This window comes from Cupressus sempervirens, chromosome 7 (genome assembly GCF_028749045.1).
Source record: "Cupressus sempervirens isolate cs-2001-9-10 chromosome 7, ASM2874904v1, whole genome shotgun sequence".
Taxonomy (NCBI): Eukaryota; Viridiplantae; Streptophyta; class Pinopsida; order Cupressales; family Cupressaceae; genus Cupressus; species Cupressus sempervirens.
The window spans coordinates 349,780,402-349,795,623 of NC_143124.1; the positions used below are offsets into that span (position 1 = coordinate 349,780,402).

The 15,222-nt window shown below is 35.7% G+C and overlaps 1 protein-coding gene across 1 annotated transcript; it reads left to right on the plus strand.

The window, feature by feature from the left end:
* The first annotated feature begins 335 nt into the window (after window positions 1-335).
* On the plus strand, window positions 336-8,867 carry LOC149546889 (uncharacterized). The gene is made up of 10 exons (XM_089791404.1): window positions 336-920; window positions 1,023-1,133; window positions 1,352-1,650; window positions 3,376-3,539; window positions 3,633-4,678; window positions 4,779-5,099; window positions 5,256-6,539; window positions 6,662-7,210; window positions 7,396-7,860; window positions 8,058-8,867. Exons 1-10 carry the CDS (start codon window positions 723-725, stop codon window positions 8,751-8,753), a joined length of 5,133 nt encoding a protein of 1,710 aa, XP_089647530.1. The 5' UTR covers window positions 336-722; the 3' UTR covers window positions 8,754-8,867.
* The last annotated feature ends 6,355 nt before the right edge of the window (window positions 8,868-15,222 follow it).

A 15,222-nucleotide genomic window follows, 5' to 3' on the forward strand; every position in this document is an offset into this window, starting at 1 on the left:
CTAGCTACAAGGACTAAAAAGAACTCCAGGAATATACAAAATTTTGTTCTTGAAAATCATAATAATAGATATTATTGTGATAAGCTATAAACATCAACGAAGTATAGTACTGTAAAATGCTGTAGCCAGAGAAAAATTGGAGTGACGGTGGAGAAGTTGAGGGCGACTTCAAAGAGGAAACTTCGACGACAAAAAAGGAAATGCCACCGGCGGACCAGTCAAACGTACTTATAAATGGTAAACACTGAAGCACATATAAAAGCAATAAAGAAGAAATAAAAAATCTTTATGAGTGGTGGAAAGACATATCTTCGACCCTTGTGCGTGGAATTTGCAGCTCACAAAGAACATGCCCATATGCATATTTAATTCAAGTAAATCCCAAAAGCTGGTTTTCGCAAAAGTCATACGCATCTCATAAAAACGAGCGGAGGAAGATTTTCTGGAAAGTGGTGGGGAGCAATCTTCTCCTACCTGCCATTCTGCTACTGACACTAAATTTAAATTTCAAGGAAGTTCATTTCATACAGGGAACATGGGACCAACAGACCAACTAAAATAATTTATCAATGGCGGGCCCCGCCATTAACGCGCTTCCACCAAGTCAATCAACGCAGCGGCAGAGGTGGGTATTCTACTATTTTTGGTCAGAAAAAAAAAGAGTGCCTTCCTTCGTAGTAAAACAGCGATTCTGAGGTAGCCATTTGCTCTCTGAATCTTGTATGTGCGGCCGATTGATCTGTGAATCTTCTACACCCATTTTCAATATGGCTTCCACACATTCATCTGCCCAGTCCTCCTCGACTATTTCTCAATTAATCGATCAGATCATTAGTACTAAACATGACACTCCAGACGTTGATCTTGATCAATTAATAGCCAATATTGACAGATTTTTAGACCTCTGTAAAGCTAATCAGGTATCAATCCCATCTGTTTTTCAACTTTATTTAGAATGTTCTTACTTTTTTGTTGTTCAACATAGCAAACCCCCATTATTGACAATCTCTCTTTGATTACAGGGTAAAAGGTTGAAAAGTGAGAAGTCAACAGTAGATTGGCTCTCCTCTACATCCGACGCCGCTAAAATCTCAGAAGGCATCTCAGAAAACGTCAATATACTTGCCAAGCAGGTAATTATTTTCAAAAACTATTCTGCATTGTGGCTTTTTATGTAGACGTAATTATTTTCAAAAACTATTCTGCATTGTGGCTTTTTATGTAAACGTAATTATTTTGCCCAGATCACTTGGGAACACTTAGATTAAAAGATATCTTCCCTGAGATGCTTAGTTCAGGAAATCACTTAAATAATGTAAGGCAAACGTCCATGTTTTGAATGGTTAATCAGATATCGGAGCACTCGACAGCTGTATCAGTGTTAAGGGCCGCTGGAAATGTTCACTGGGCTGGTCTCTCTTTGTTGCTGGTTGCTGCGGTTTTGAACAGGATGGACACTATTCACAAAAACAAGATGGAGTGCTTAGAACTTCTTAGCTCTATGAATGAATTGGCAAAAGCAGTCCGGAAACTAAAGGAAATTCCTTGTGCAAAGGATGAGATGCTCACCCAAATAAACGAGCCTATTGCTCTGATAGTGCAGGGAGCCATCCTATGTTGTTCGAAGAAGAAAACCAAGGGGGTCAAAAGGTGGGAGTAATTTGAACAATTTGTTTCATATCAGTTTTCCCCTACAGTTTTCGTTAGAAATACTTTTATTTCTAGCTATTATGAGATCAGTAATCATATGGTTTCATTTTATAAGCACGTAAAGGCAAAATGATCTGTTGCGCATTTGCAAATTTAAATTCATTTGCTTATGTCTGTGTATGAATCTTTATTAATTATTTAGAAGTAATGTAATTTATTTTTGGATTGATTTTGTATGTTATTAATATTTTGGATTATATTCTGTGATCATCATCAGAACTAGAGAAAATAATAATAAAGAAAGAATACAGAGTGTAATCTAAAATGTTAATACTAAAAACACACACAATTGCATCTATAAACAAATTACATTAAAAATGGACGGTTGAAATCCAATATTATTATGTAGAAGTAAAGAGAACTGTGTCTGTCAAAACCCTACTGGCACTATACTGTAAGGCATTGTCAAGAAATCCATTTTGAGCATATGCTACAATCATGCAGTCCACAATATGATATCTCTTTGAGGCATTCTGTCAAACAGTTCGAAATCCTGGTCTATACTTCTATATTTTGGGTACACGTCTACCAGGGTACTTGGAACTAGAACATCTGGCAAATTTTGGAATTTTACTGCCAACCACTATCGAGTCTCGCTTTACACCTGCTAATTGCATTTGCTGGGAGGTTTCAATAAGCCCGCCCTTTGTGTACATATCTAACAATGATTGCATTACATGAGATGGCATCTCTTAGACATTCCGTCAAACACTTTTCGTACCTCATATATCAGATATTTCAATGAGAAATTCTCCATTTTGAGTGACTGTAACTACAACATTGGAGGAAGTTATACTATTTTTCATATTTTGATAAATATCCACACCCTGTTCCGAAGCTCCCATTTTGGCAGAGGGGTTCCGAAGTTATAACAGAGTACGGTAACTAATGTGAACCGATGGGATTTGAAAACCTGTTCTTCTGTGAGGGTTCTGGCGTAATAAACCGTGACACAACGAGATATAAATCATGGATGATTGAAACTAACGTTTTTAAATATAATTATAGGTATAAATTGATGCAACATTAGGTTATGCTGCATGACCTAGTTTAGAATATTTTGGCCATCCGATTTGATCGTTTAGCTATGGATGCTTCGTCTATCCATGTGGTTGCCCACCTCTACACTTGTCTAAGATAAACATCTAATACTATTTTATCATCTATCATCTATTTTTCATATAAAATTATTAAAATATTTTCTTGTATTGATTATAGATTATAAACATCTATGGTTCAGTATTGTCTTGACAGTAGATACATATAGTTAAAACAATTTACAGAATTCTAATCTTGTTGATTATATATTGTAACAAAATTAAAATCAAAATCATATATTAGTTAAAACCTAAGTGGCTAATAAATGAATAGATATTTGTCAATGGACTCTTCATCTATGGGTTGAGTTGAAATGTTCTTAAAGAACCTACCAGAAATAAGTCTCAGAGAATTTGGTGGAGAATTTTTAATATAACAATTCCTCTCATTCTCATTATAAATATGTATAATGGAAAGAATCATCAGTCAGGATTATCTCATATTAGAAATAAACTTTCTAATCTAACAAATTATCATACTTTACAGGTGTGCCACTTACGGTAAAGTATAAACCTCTAACTTTTCTCACAACATGAGTTGTTTATTCAGTTCTATGAATGTGTACAGGTTTCTGAATGCTTCAAAAGACAGAGATGACCTTAAAGCACTTGGATTAAAAGTGGACGAGATGTACAGAAGCCTCAATCTACAAATAAGCCTCCAAAGCTTATCTATTTTGGAGAATAGTCGCATACGCAACCAGCCACTTATTCACCCTGTTGAATATGCAGGTATAAGTACATCCACTACTCCGTTAATAAACGACTGTTTCGTTTTAACAATATTTTCATAACATTTCTTCATACTTTTTTAATATCGAGCAGTTGGCATACAAAAGCAAATTGATGAGGTGGTAAAATGCCTACAATGGGACAATGACACTCCTTCTACAGCAGTCGTTGTCCATGGAATTGGTGGATCCGGCAAGACGACATTAGCAGATGCAGTGTATGATTTCTCGAGAGACCGACTCAAAGGTTGGAAATACTCTAAAATATCTCTTCCCCAGTACTTGAAAGAATATCCCAATGTAAAAGAATTGCAGTCCTTTATTCTGGAGGATTTGACAGGTAGGAAAGAGGAAGTGAGAGACTTGGAGACAGGACGACAGAGGTTGAAAGAAGTTATGGAAAAAGAATTCATATTCTTGTACATCGATAATGCGTTGTTCAGAAAACCTCTTCAAGAGCTACTACCCAGAGAGATAACAAATCCTAAGAAACTAAGGTTGCTTTTAACTGCTAGAAAAACAAATATCTCTGATGTAATGGAGTATTGCAGGATTAAATATGAAATCTATCCAATAGAGCCTCTGCCTCTCGAGGCAGCAACTGAAGTGTTAAGCAGAAAAATAAGTCCAGAAAGAGATGCACACTCTCTTTCGAAGGAAAGACCTGAGGTAGAGGTGATTGCCCAGAAATGCAGCAGTTGTCCTCTGTTTTTGGAAGTCGTGGGTGGCTTCCTCCGCCGAAGAAAGAATGAAGATGATGCTTATGAAAGAGTACTTCAATGGATGGAAAATGGAGAGCCTTTCAGTGGTGATAGAGAGGACAGATTTGATGAAGAGAGGATCATGTTCGCATATGATCAGCTTGAACCGAGTGCTCAGGAAGCCTTTCTTGACATTTGTTCCTTCTTCTATGGATGGCACTGGGACTGGGAGGAAGTTGCTTGCATTGTTGGTAATGTCGAAATGGAATGCTTAGAAGAGGGAGCCTTGATCAAAAGGAAGAAAGAAATATCAGATGAAGGTAAACTAGTTACCAAGATATCTATTCATGATCTTCTTCTTAGTGTTGGGTGTAGTAAATCAAAAAACAACCGCTTCAGAACTCCCGAAGAGTCCATTAAAGCCATACAGAATGACAAGGTACGAGAAACTTAAGTTAAAAATGAATAAAATGTTTTTGGTAAACTTATGTCACTTTACCCTGAGTGTGTTTTAATAGGGATTTTTTTAATGTCAACAGCTTCTTCCTCAAATAAAAGGAGTGTGGTTGACAAACATTAGGTTCTTATCTCGAGGAGTAGACCGGACAAGGTCAAGGCAAGATTTCATAGGTCCAATTAATGTACCTGCAGAGGCGCTGGACGCAATGAGCGAGTCTCTGAGAGTATTCGCTATGGGGAAATGGACTCTTGTGAGGGGTAAGTGCAGTAAAAGCTTCGACGAGCTCAGATTTGTTCAAGCCGATGAAGGGTCTTATCTGCCAATGGATATTTCAAAGCTTTCTCGTTTAACTTACATTGAGTGTAGTGTGGAGAGCAACATAGAGTCAAGTGAGCGGAAGGCAAGTTGTTTGTCTAAGACGATTTTGTTATTTCTTATTTTGCAATTGAGATCATTTATTTTATTTTCTCGAAAGTAGGGTTTTCCTTTCAGTCCAACTGTGGGTATTCTTTCCTATCATTATTTTTTCTTTTCAAATAATTAATCATAACTGCAGGATCAGCTGTCTTTGAAAGTGCTCCATGTTTCAAGTCCCCCTGAAACCTGGAATTCCAACCAAATATTAGAAGTCAGCAATTGTAGTAAACTGTGGATGTTGGCATTGAAGGGATTTCGGGGTGCAGTTATCTCAAGTTTAGCTAAATTGAGTCATCTCCGGAGGCTACAGCTCTCGTTGTGTCGCAATGTTATGGAATTGCCAGAATCTCTTGGGAGGCTCTCGTTATTGGAAGAGTTATACCTGGATGATTGTGTTAAATTGAAGCAATTACCAGTGGGATTCGGGAAACTGAAGGCCCTTGTTGCTCTTAATTTGTACCACTGTACAAGTTTACAGGAGCTTCCAAAGGATTTTGTGAACCTTTCTTCCTTACGCTATCTGGAGTTACGCTATTGCAAGAGTTTGCAAGAGCTTCCAAGTAATTTTGAGAAACTTAGTTCATTACAATATCTCAATTTGTGCGGTTGCTCTGAGTTGGTCAGGCTTCCAGAACGGCTAGGAAATTTGCCATGCTTAACGCACATAAATTTTGATTCATGTGAAAAGCTGAGTACTCTTCCCCACAGCCTGGGGGGGTTGACCTCTCTGTTGATGTCCGACTTGTTTTATCATGGATGCTCAAGTTTGACAGAACTACCAGAGGAAACCTCGTGGCTTTCAGGCACGAGATATATTTCATTTACAGATTTTACCAGCTTAACGAGGCTTCCTACCCAGTTCAGTAAGCTTACTTGTTTAGAGGGATTGAGTTTAGAAGGATGTGAAAGGATTGAAGAACTGTGCACTGATTTTCATCGTCTGGAAGCATTGAGAGTATTAGACACGAGACGAGGCAGGAGCTTGTGTACCCTGCCTCAGGGCTTTGGTAAACTAAAATGTTTGCAAAAGTTGACTTTGTCCGAATGTGATAAATTAGAGATGTTGTGCGACGACTTCCACTGCCTTGGAGCATTAAAAGAGTTGTCTTTGTCTGGATGCTACACTTTAACCAAGCTTCCCGACTCTTTTGGCCGGCTTAGTTGCTTGGAAAGTGCAGATTTATCAGGATGCTCTAATTTAGCTAGGCTTTCTGACGATTTCTACACTCTCCCATCATTAATAAAATTAAACCTCTCCAATTGTAAGAGATTGGGTGCGGAATGGATGGATTGCGTGGCAGCCACTCAGAGTTTGTGCTATGCAAACATTTCAGGAAGTGAAGCGCTGACTCAGCGGTGGAAAGATATGCAAAGCGAAAAGGACCAATGGCATTTTCTTGCAGTTACTGAATCATCCTCCAAGGTAAGTGTGTGCAATGAAAATTTTAAAATATTTTTCTTTGCTTGAAGATGGTAGACCATTACAATTAGTTTCATTATACTCGTTTTATTATAAGATACATATGCATTCTGTGTAAATTGCAGGATACCGAAGGAACACTCTGGCCTTTGATTATAGAAAAGGTCGTATTGAAAATATTTAGTAAGACAGGACTTCTGATTGATGCTCATCAACGTCCTTTCTGTTCATCCTCTCTTCCATCTCATGCTCGTCTCGTTTTGATCATTCAAAGATTTGAAATAATCCCAGAGACGTGGCGATTAGTACAGAGCAACCTCGAGCGCATGCAATGCAATTTAGAAGAATCCGCAATCATATATGTTGGCACAGATTTTGACTCATTACCATCAGAGTTGGCTAACACAATTGTTGCTCGCTCACCTTTTTGCTCATTTCTCAATTACTTAATCGATGTGCTTCCGGAATCCTTCCACGGCTCTCTCTGTGTGTTTGCCTGCACTATTGCTCGTGTAGAAAGAAATACTCTAAATTATTTGTCAACCTGGGAAGACATATCCGATATCTCTGATGAAATTGGATTTCTCACAAGAAATCCACGAAGCAATGTTGAATTGCTGAGGAAGTTGTGTGAGACTCGAGAAAATGATTTTCTTCTCCACAATGATGAACAGGTACTTTTCGTTTTGGCAAAGTTCTATAGTTTGTGTCTATGAATCTTTTATAAAACTTGGCACACATTATTTTAAAAATTCTATATGTTTTACTGATTACATGAGGGCAATCAATTATTTTTAGTTATATTCCATAAGATGTTATAAAAAAATATTTTATTTTTATTCGTCAAAATGATTTATAGGTGAAAGTAAAGGATCTAGAAGGCAAAGTGGTATTACTTCTCAGAGAAAGGACAAAACTTGCAACTTCAGCATTGGAAGATGTATATCTGAAGCTCCAAAGGAATTCTGACTATCCAATTGAAGTAGTTTTCATTCCGAGAGTGTGGGCGCACAATGATCCGGAGGTGTATGAAAGAACTGTTGCAAATTCTCCATGGCCAATGGTCCCCAAACCATGGTTGATAGATGAACGTCATTGGACGAAGTGGATAGATTATGGAAATGGCCTAGTTGTAGTTGATGAGAAGGGAAGCATATCACACAAGGATGCAATGCCGATGATATGGAGGTGGGGGGTAAAAGCATATCCATTTTCTACAATTCGGGAAAAGGAACTGGGAGAGTCAGAATGGAAGGAGTTCGAGTTCAGCTCTCAATCAAGCTTGGAATTTATTTTTCAAAATACGGAATTCTTTCAATCCAGGGTGAGATTATATTTTCCCTCAATCATCCTCTCAATATATAAAATCATTACCATCAACTCGATCATTACTAAAATATCTATTTCTGCAAATGAATCATAATGGACCTTGTGATTATGCCAAATAATGTTATTATTATTTTTCATAAGACCTTTATCCGTGCGTGTCCTTCACTGTCATAATTTGTGTTGTGATGACAGGCAACAGAGACAGTTATTGGAAAAGAAACAGTATTTCTGTCCGTGGGTTCAGTTGAAGAGATGTTGGAATTCTTGCCACACTTAACTGATGCTTTGAGAAAGCTAGAAAATGTTGTCCAAGTTATCTACATTGGAGAAGACTACCTTTCTGAAGAAGAGTATGAAACAAAAAGAAAGGAGATGTGCAGCATCACAAGTCTCTCTTTGTGTGATGCTTACAAATTTTGGAAGCGCATCAAATGTTTGTGGGATGAGTTGAGTAGTCAAGGTGTTAATAAAAGGATTGTGCAGGTGAGAAGTATTGTATTGGCTCTTGTTACTGCACTAGAAAAGGATGGAGAGGGAATAGGGATAATAGCAGTGGATGAGAAAGGGGAGATGATAAATGGGAGGGGTGAAGAAATGGTGCAGCTACTACGCCAAAGTGATGAGGAGGAGGAGCATCATAAATTGATGAGCGAGATCAAAAGCGAAGGGTTAAGTAATGCCCTCAGCAAGAGATGGGCAATTCATCACATAGACCATCCACACCATCCACTAGTTAGAGTTCATCGTCAATTGGTTGTAAAAGGTGGACCGATCCCACAGCAAAGATGCGACACATGCTTCCAGGTTATGCACCATTCATGCATACGCTATCGATGCAGTATATGTGAAAGGTATGAAATGTGTCAGAAATGTTTTGAAAGCTGTTAATCTGCCCTGTTTTATGTTCCACAAACAAAGAGAGGGAACATAAAGATGGAAATATATACCTATGTGTTTATTTATTGTTCGGATTAACTAATTACACTTAAGTATTTTTAGCCATTTCAATATTTTTTGAGGTTAAAATATTTTCTATTGATTAAATATATTTTTAAAATTGATTTATCTTTATTATTGGTTCAATTCATTTAGTGTTATAGAATGCTTTTGTCCAAATTTTATGAAATTATTTATAAAAATATAAAGCATTAGAATTAAATATAATTGTATTCACCTCAAACAAATAAAAAATTTAAATGTATTTAGCAATGAATTTAAATTTAAAAATATTATATTTTAAGGATTTAATTAAAAAATTGTATCTTGTATAGTTATAGATGAACTTACTTATAAGTTGAACAATATGTGTAATAAGTAATGTTTTTAAATTAAAGACATTTATTGATTATTTATAGAAATTTTCATTAAATAAAAAATTTAATATTTATAAAATATATCATAGTTGAAATCATTAACACATTGGCTCTGCATGTGAAAACCTAATTGTGAGAGCAAATTTCAGCCAACAAGCGAACTTAGATAATAATTGATTTAATGAAACTCGTGAGCAAATTACAACCAGTGAATCATATCATGCATATTACACCTAGTGAATAATATTTATTGAATTGTAGCAAATTACATCCATTTACATCCAGCAAATAATTAACATTGATATACAACAAAGCCAATATATTTTTGGATTTGCAAGGTAAAAACTGGCATTGCTATCAAAAGTTGTAGTCAATATCATAGAGAAACCATAGAGCATCAAAGGCATCAATGTAGTGCAAAGTAGGGCAAATAAAGATGATTACGAGGAGCCCTTGACATTATCGGATTTACAAACCACACCAATCAAGGATTTAGAAAGTAGACAACAAAGATTAGAAATAAATAAGTAAATAAATAAAAGATGTTTGTAATAACTCAAAAGAAGTAGAAGAGTTTGAACATACTAGCAATCAGGAAGAGATAAAGTCACTAGAGACTAATAAGATGGGGGAAAAAGAAAAAATCAATATAGATAATGATATAGAAAAAAATCTCACAGAAGATATTGATCTTCAAGTGGACAAGACAAAAACAATAGAAGAATAAAAAGGAGACCTAATGATATAAGAAATAGACCTAAGGAGTCCAAGAAAAAGTTCTACAAATTTTGGTAGAAACCTATCAATAGGGTAGAAAGCTTTTTGTAGAGTTGGAATCTCCTGTAATTGAAGAAAAATAACTAGTTGGACCAAAAGTAGTTGGCATTCTGATAGAAATAGAAACAATAATTAGCAAATGTGGAGCTATAAATTAGGCGGATATAGAGCAACTTCAAGTAGATACAATTCAAAATTGGGAAGAATTTAGATTTCAAATTCTAGATAACTGAATGGAAAAGGAAAGCAAGGATGAAGAAAAGGAAACTCAAATAGAGAAATTAGAGCTTCTCCCAATAGAAGATAATATAGAATTAAGAATAAGTGATCTAATAATACAAGAGCTAAGAGATGAAGAAGAGAAAAAATATGATTCTTCACTAGCAACTAGTGTACACCATACCAACAAGAATCTAGATGAATTAGGAATATCTGCAAACACAGATGGTTTAGAGAAACCAAAAGGTGGTAAAACTAATAGGAAAAGGGGCAAGAAAATCCTTGCAAAGCTAAGATCAGAAACATGAAAAGACGTAAACCAAAAAAAGATCAAAGATATCCTTAATACAGGGAAGGGGAAGATCTTGTTAGAATGATTTAGAATAAGTGAGAGGGGGGGGGGGGGGGTGTTGGGTTGGGTGGAGGTTGGGGGGAGGGGTGAATTCAATTTTCCTCAGATCCATATATACGAATTTAACTTTTGACGTTACCAAACAACATAGATCTATTCTTTAATCCACTTGGTCTCTATAACAAATTGTCAGTAACATAAAGTTGCAGTCCAATGTCCCAATAATAACAAACTTACATAATGTGAAACATTAAATAGTAAAACATCTCGAACAACATCTACACAAGTAAGATGCCAAGATGTAACATAGAAATCCTATTTGAGAAAAACCACCAGTAACATGTCACTAATATTTCACTCTTCTGTAGAGAGTTCTGTTAGGAGCTAACCCTATTAAATGTTACATTATACACTGCTAGGTATGTAACATAGAAATCCTATTTGAGAAAAACCACCAGTAACATGTCACTAATATTTCACTCTTCTGTAGAGAGTTCTGTTAGGAGCTAACCCTATTAAATGTTACATTATACACTGCTAGGTATGACCTTATTAAAGGATTTAATCAGCCTATTAGGAGTGGCTTTGTTAGATGACTTAAAAATATTCCATTAGAATGTCACCTCAATTTAAGAATTTGCAAATGACTATTAGGTCAACCTTGATTAAAGGATTGTAACTGATATAATAGTTAGAAAGTAACAATGGGTTGATCTAATAAATACAACTCACTTTGCAAATACAAATCACAATGTAGCTCATTCACTGAATTACTGAACGAACTCCATTCATGTCTCCATTATTGTCTCTAATCTACTTGGAAAATCTTTCAAGTGATCACTCTTCACCTCAACTCTTCTCCTTCTTCATAGTCTTATTCTCTAGTTCGTCAGTGAACAAATTAGAAACTGCTAACCTCTATTAGGTTAATCTTTATGCCTTCTTCAATAGGGAGTTTGATCTTTTATCACTCAAACACCACCGTCGATCTTAGGTTTAGTTCAAATTCATTGAATCCTTCCATCATTTCATTTCCTCATTTTCTTTCTAGAAACTTCTCAAAAATTATTTTTGAATCCATTCCTAGAAACACTCAAATAAGGTTTCTCTTGTATTAAATGCTCCATCTCATCAATCCTTATCTATTCAAACTATGTTACAAAGGAATCTCAACTCGTTCACAAAATAACAAATGCTAACACGACCAAAGTTGTGTTCCTCTACCTTGGTCATCACTAGATAACTCAGTCATCACTAAATTTCTTTCTCATCTTACACTAAATTTGCTCGGTCCTTTTACTAGCCCTCGGTCCAACTTTTCTTATACTTTTATTTTACTGGTGCTTAGTCAAAACTAACACATCTCAACTTCAACTATAAGTTCCTTAATTGTCTTCTTTGAAGCTTGGTTAAACCTATGTATTTGGTCTTTCATCAATCATCTCTTTTAGGCTTCAACTCAAATATTTTTTTCACTTAATGTTATTATTGAACAACACATTATCTTGCCAAGTCTAACTGATCAAGTGTCCATTGTAATTCCATAGAACTCAACCTTTCCACTAGGCTTCTTGTCATCTCTTCTTTTCAAATCCTCTTCATCAATAATCTTGATATGGCACTCTACTCAATTAGAAATTATCTCACCACTAAGGTTTGGCATCAATGACAACATAACAATTGTTTCAATTATAATTTCCAATAATCTCCCTCTTTGACATTGATGACAATACCTCTTGTTTGTTGACTAATGGAGGTATAAACAGGATAAAAAGGATACTGAGAGGGGGGAGGTGAATCAAAATCTTAAGAAATTTTACTTTTCACAATTCATTCACACAATCACCATATATCCTATGCATGTAAAACTTGTAATGATAAACTTCCTGTAACATATACATCTGAATTATCACATGCATAGAAATAAACACATAACACAATATTTGTTACCTAGAAATCCTCCAAGGTGAAGGTAAAACTAGGGTGGTGATGACACCTAGAAATCTTCACTACTATAGTAATAAAGTTTACCTATTATGGTTACAATATTTTATCATAAAATATGATCTACCCTAGGAGGGGTTTCCCTAATTACAAGCTTAAGAGACTTTTAGGTCTCACCTTGTTAGAGGATTTAACACTTACAATAAGGACTCTATTATGAGATTTTCAAAGATCTATTAAGACCACTATGTTAAGAGATTTACCCTAATTCAAGTTGGTTAAAACTAATTCAGTACCTAACTCTCAGTATGCTCTATAAGATTATTTTGAGTCTTCTCCTTGCTAACTTCTCCTTGCTAACTGATCCTCTCGACTAATTTGATAATACTTTAATTTCCCACTTCATTGCTCTGATTAGGTCACTTTCTCTATTAAGAGATAATAGAACACTTTCACTGATTTATGGTTTGATATTAATCTTTCACTGATTTATAGTTTGATATTAATCAGTGATGCCTTCAGTTGCCAATAGAGAACTGTTGTGGTCATGATTTTCTATGGATGTTGCTCATGGAGATTTGATGCTTTTATGATGATTTTATCTTGGAGATTTTGATGATTCTTATCTTGGAGATTTGATGATTCTTATTATGGATATTTGATGCTTATATTGTGGATATTTGATGATTCTTTTTATGGATTATCTTTTGGATTTCTTTACAGTCGCTTGTACAGGACTGTGGTGATTTATGATTCCATGAGCATTAGGGTAGGTAATCTACTTGTAGTGTCGGGAAGTGGCTTGCAATGGGGGCCAGGGCCCTAAGTGGCTGCCAGGATAACTCATTGTAAGTTTGGTTAATAAGTCATAACATTTACACACTAAATGGGGATTAAATAAACCTAAAAAGATAATTGTTTTGATGTTCTCGCCCATGCCTTGAGCGCTTGTACAGGCTAGGATGGGAGTAGTGAGAACGCATGGTTGCGACCTTGCATTCCATAGTATGCCTCATCTGTATGAGAGGATACTAGTGGCCGCATGAGATCTGTATGGACCCGTGGAGTTTAGCTAACTGCCAGGGTAACTTGTACGAGATAAATGCGATGACACTTTCCCGCTTGCAGAGTAGGTTTCCTACATGTCATTGTTGTGCCTCTGGGAATCAGATGTCAGTTTTGTGTGGGTTGGAACCTTTGAGTAGTATACTTTTAAGGATTCCTGGACTATAGAGATTTATGCTTTGTGGTTTTGATATCCTGTTTGGGACTGAGATTATCTCCTCAGCACGGTGGGAGTGGACCATTTAGGTTTCACATGGTCGGGTGGTAGTGTTTTATCACTCTTATCATTTGAGATCCATTTGAGACACCGTGGCTGGAGTATTCTTGGTTGGTATTTATCTTCATTATGTTCTTGGATCATTATGATAGATGATATACCTTATGATGGATGTATTTGCTGGTATGTTCTTGTATTGATGATTTGCATATGTTAGTTGATGATATATTATGCTTTATTGTGCATGTTAGTAGGATGTTTTAGGAGTGACATTCCTACTATGTTTATAGCCGATGATCTCTTCGGTGCTTTGGAATGTTACGCACGGAGGGATGGCTAGGATCCATGATGGTCTAATGATGCTATTTACGGTTGGGAGGAACCGTGCACTTAGTTAGTTATACTTATGATATATGGTTATCTTTTATGATGGATGTTTATATCTTTATGATAATGATGTATGATGTATGGTTTATGGTTTCAGTTATGTTATTGCATCATGGATTAATATTGGATGATGATGTACTTTATTTACATGGATTTTTTTTCATGCCTTGTAACATGTACAGTGGATGATTGAGCAATTGAAAATGTAATTTATGAATACTAAATGTATCATTGTTATTTCATTGTTAAGGATGTGATGTTAGATGGATAGTTATGATTAGAAGTAATTCAACGTTAAGGGATCTTTAAAGAATGTAATCTATTGTGTTATGTTATTTTCAATTGGATGGTTACTATTGCTTCTGCAAATGTTATGATGGTATTACTTTCATGTTTTAAAAAAAAAAAATTGTTTGGTAAACTTAGTATAATTCTTTGGATCCCTTGGCGGGGCATTACATTTGGTATCAGAGCCCGAGTTTCAACATTGGGAGCTCTGGGTATATTGGAATGCTACTAGTTGTCAACTAGTTGAACAAAATGAAAACTTTGAACTATCATGTGTATCTCTTTCAAATTGAAAACTTGAAAACTAGTTGAACTGAAAACATAATCTAAACTGTTATTTGCATATTTTTCATACTTCAACACTTGATTTTCAAAACTGGAAATTCTACATGGGCAAAACTAGAAAATTGAAACTTATTCTAGTTATAAAACATGTATCTTTTTATCTATGTTGTAAGGTAGCAAAACTTTGTTTATCTTTGCAAGCATTAAGTTGCTCTTGTTTAGAATATATTAGGGAATATATTTCAGTAGTTGTTAAAGGAATGATGTTAGATCGATATGGTTTTCGATTTACTATTAAACCAGAATCATATTGCTCTAAGGGTGTTGTAATATCCTCAGTGGAAACATGTTTCCCTACAAAGGGAAAGGGTTCAATGGGACCCGCAAAGTGAGTAACTTAGCTTTTGCATTCTTGTATGCTTCCAGGAGTAAGCCTAATCCCAGGGGGGGTGGATGTAGTGCCTACCCCTAGTTCACATTTTGTTATCATTGTTGAACTCTTTTAGGGCT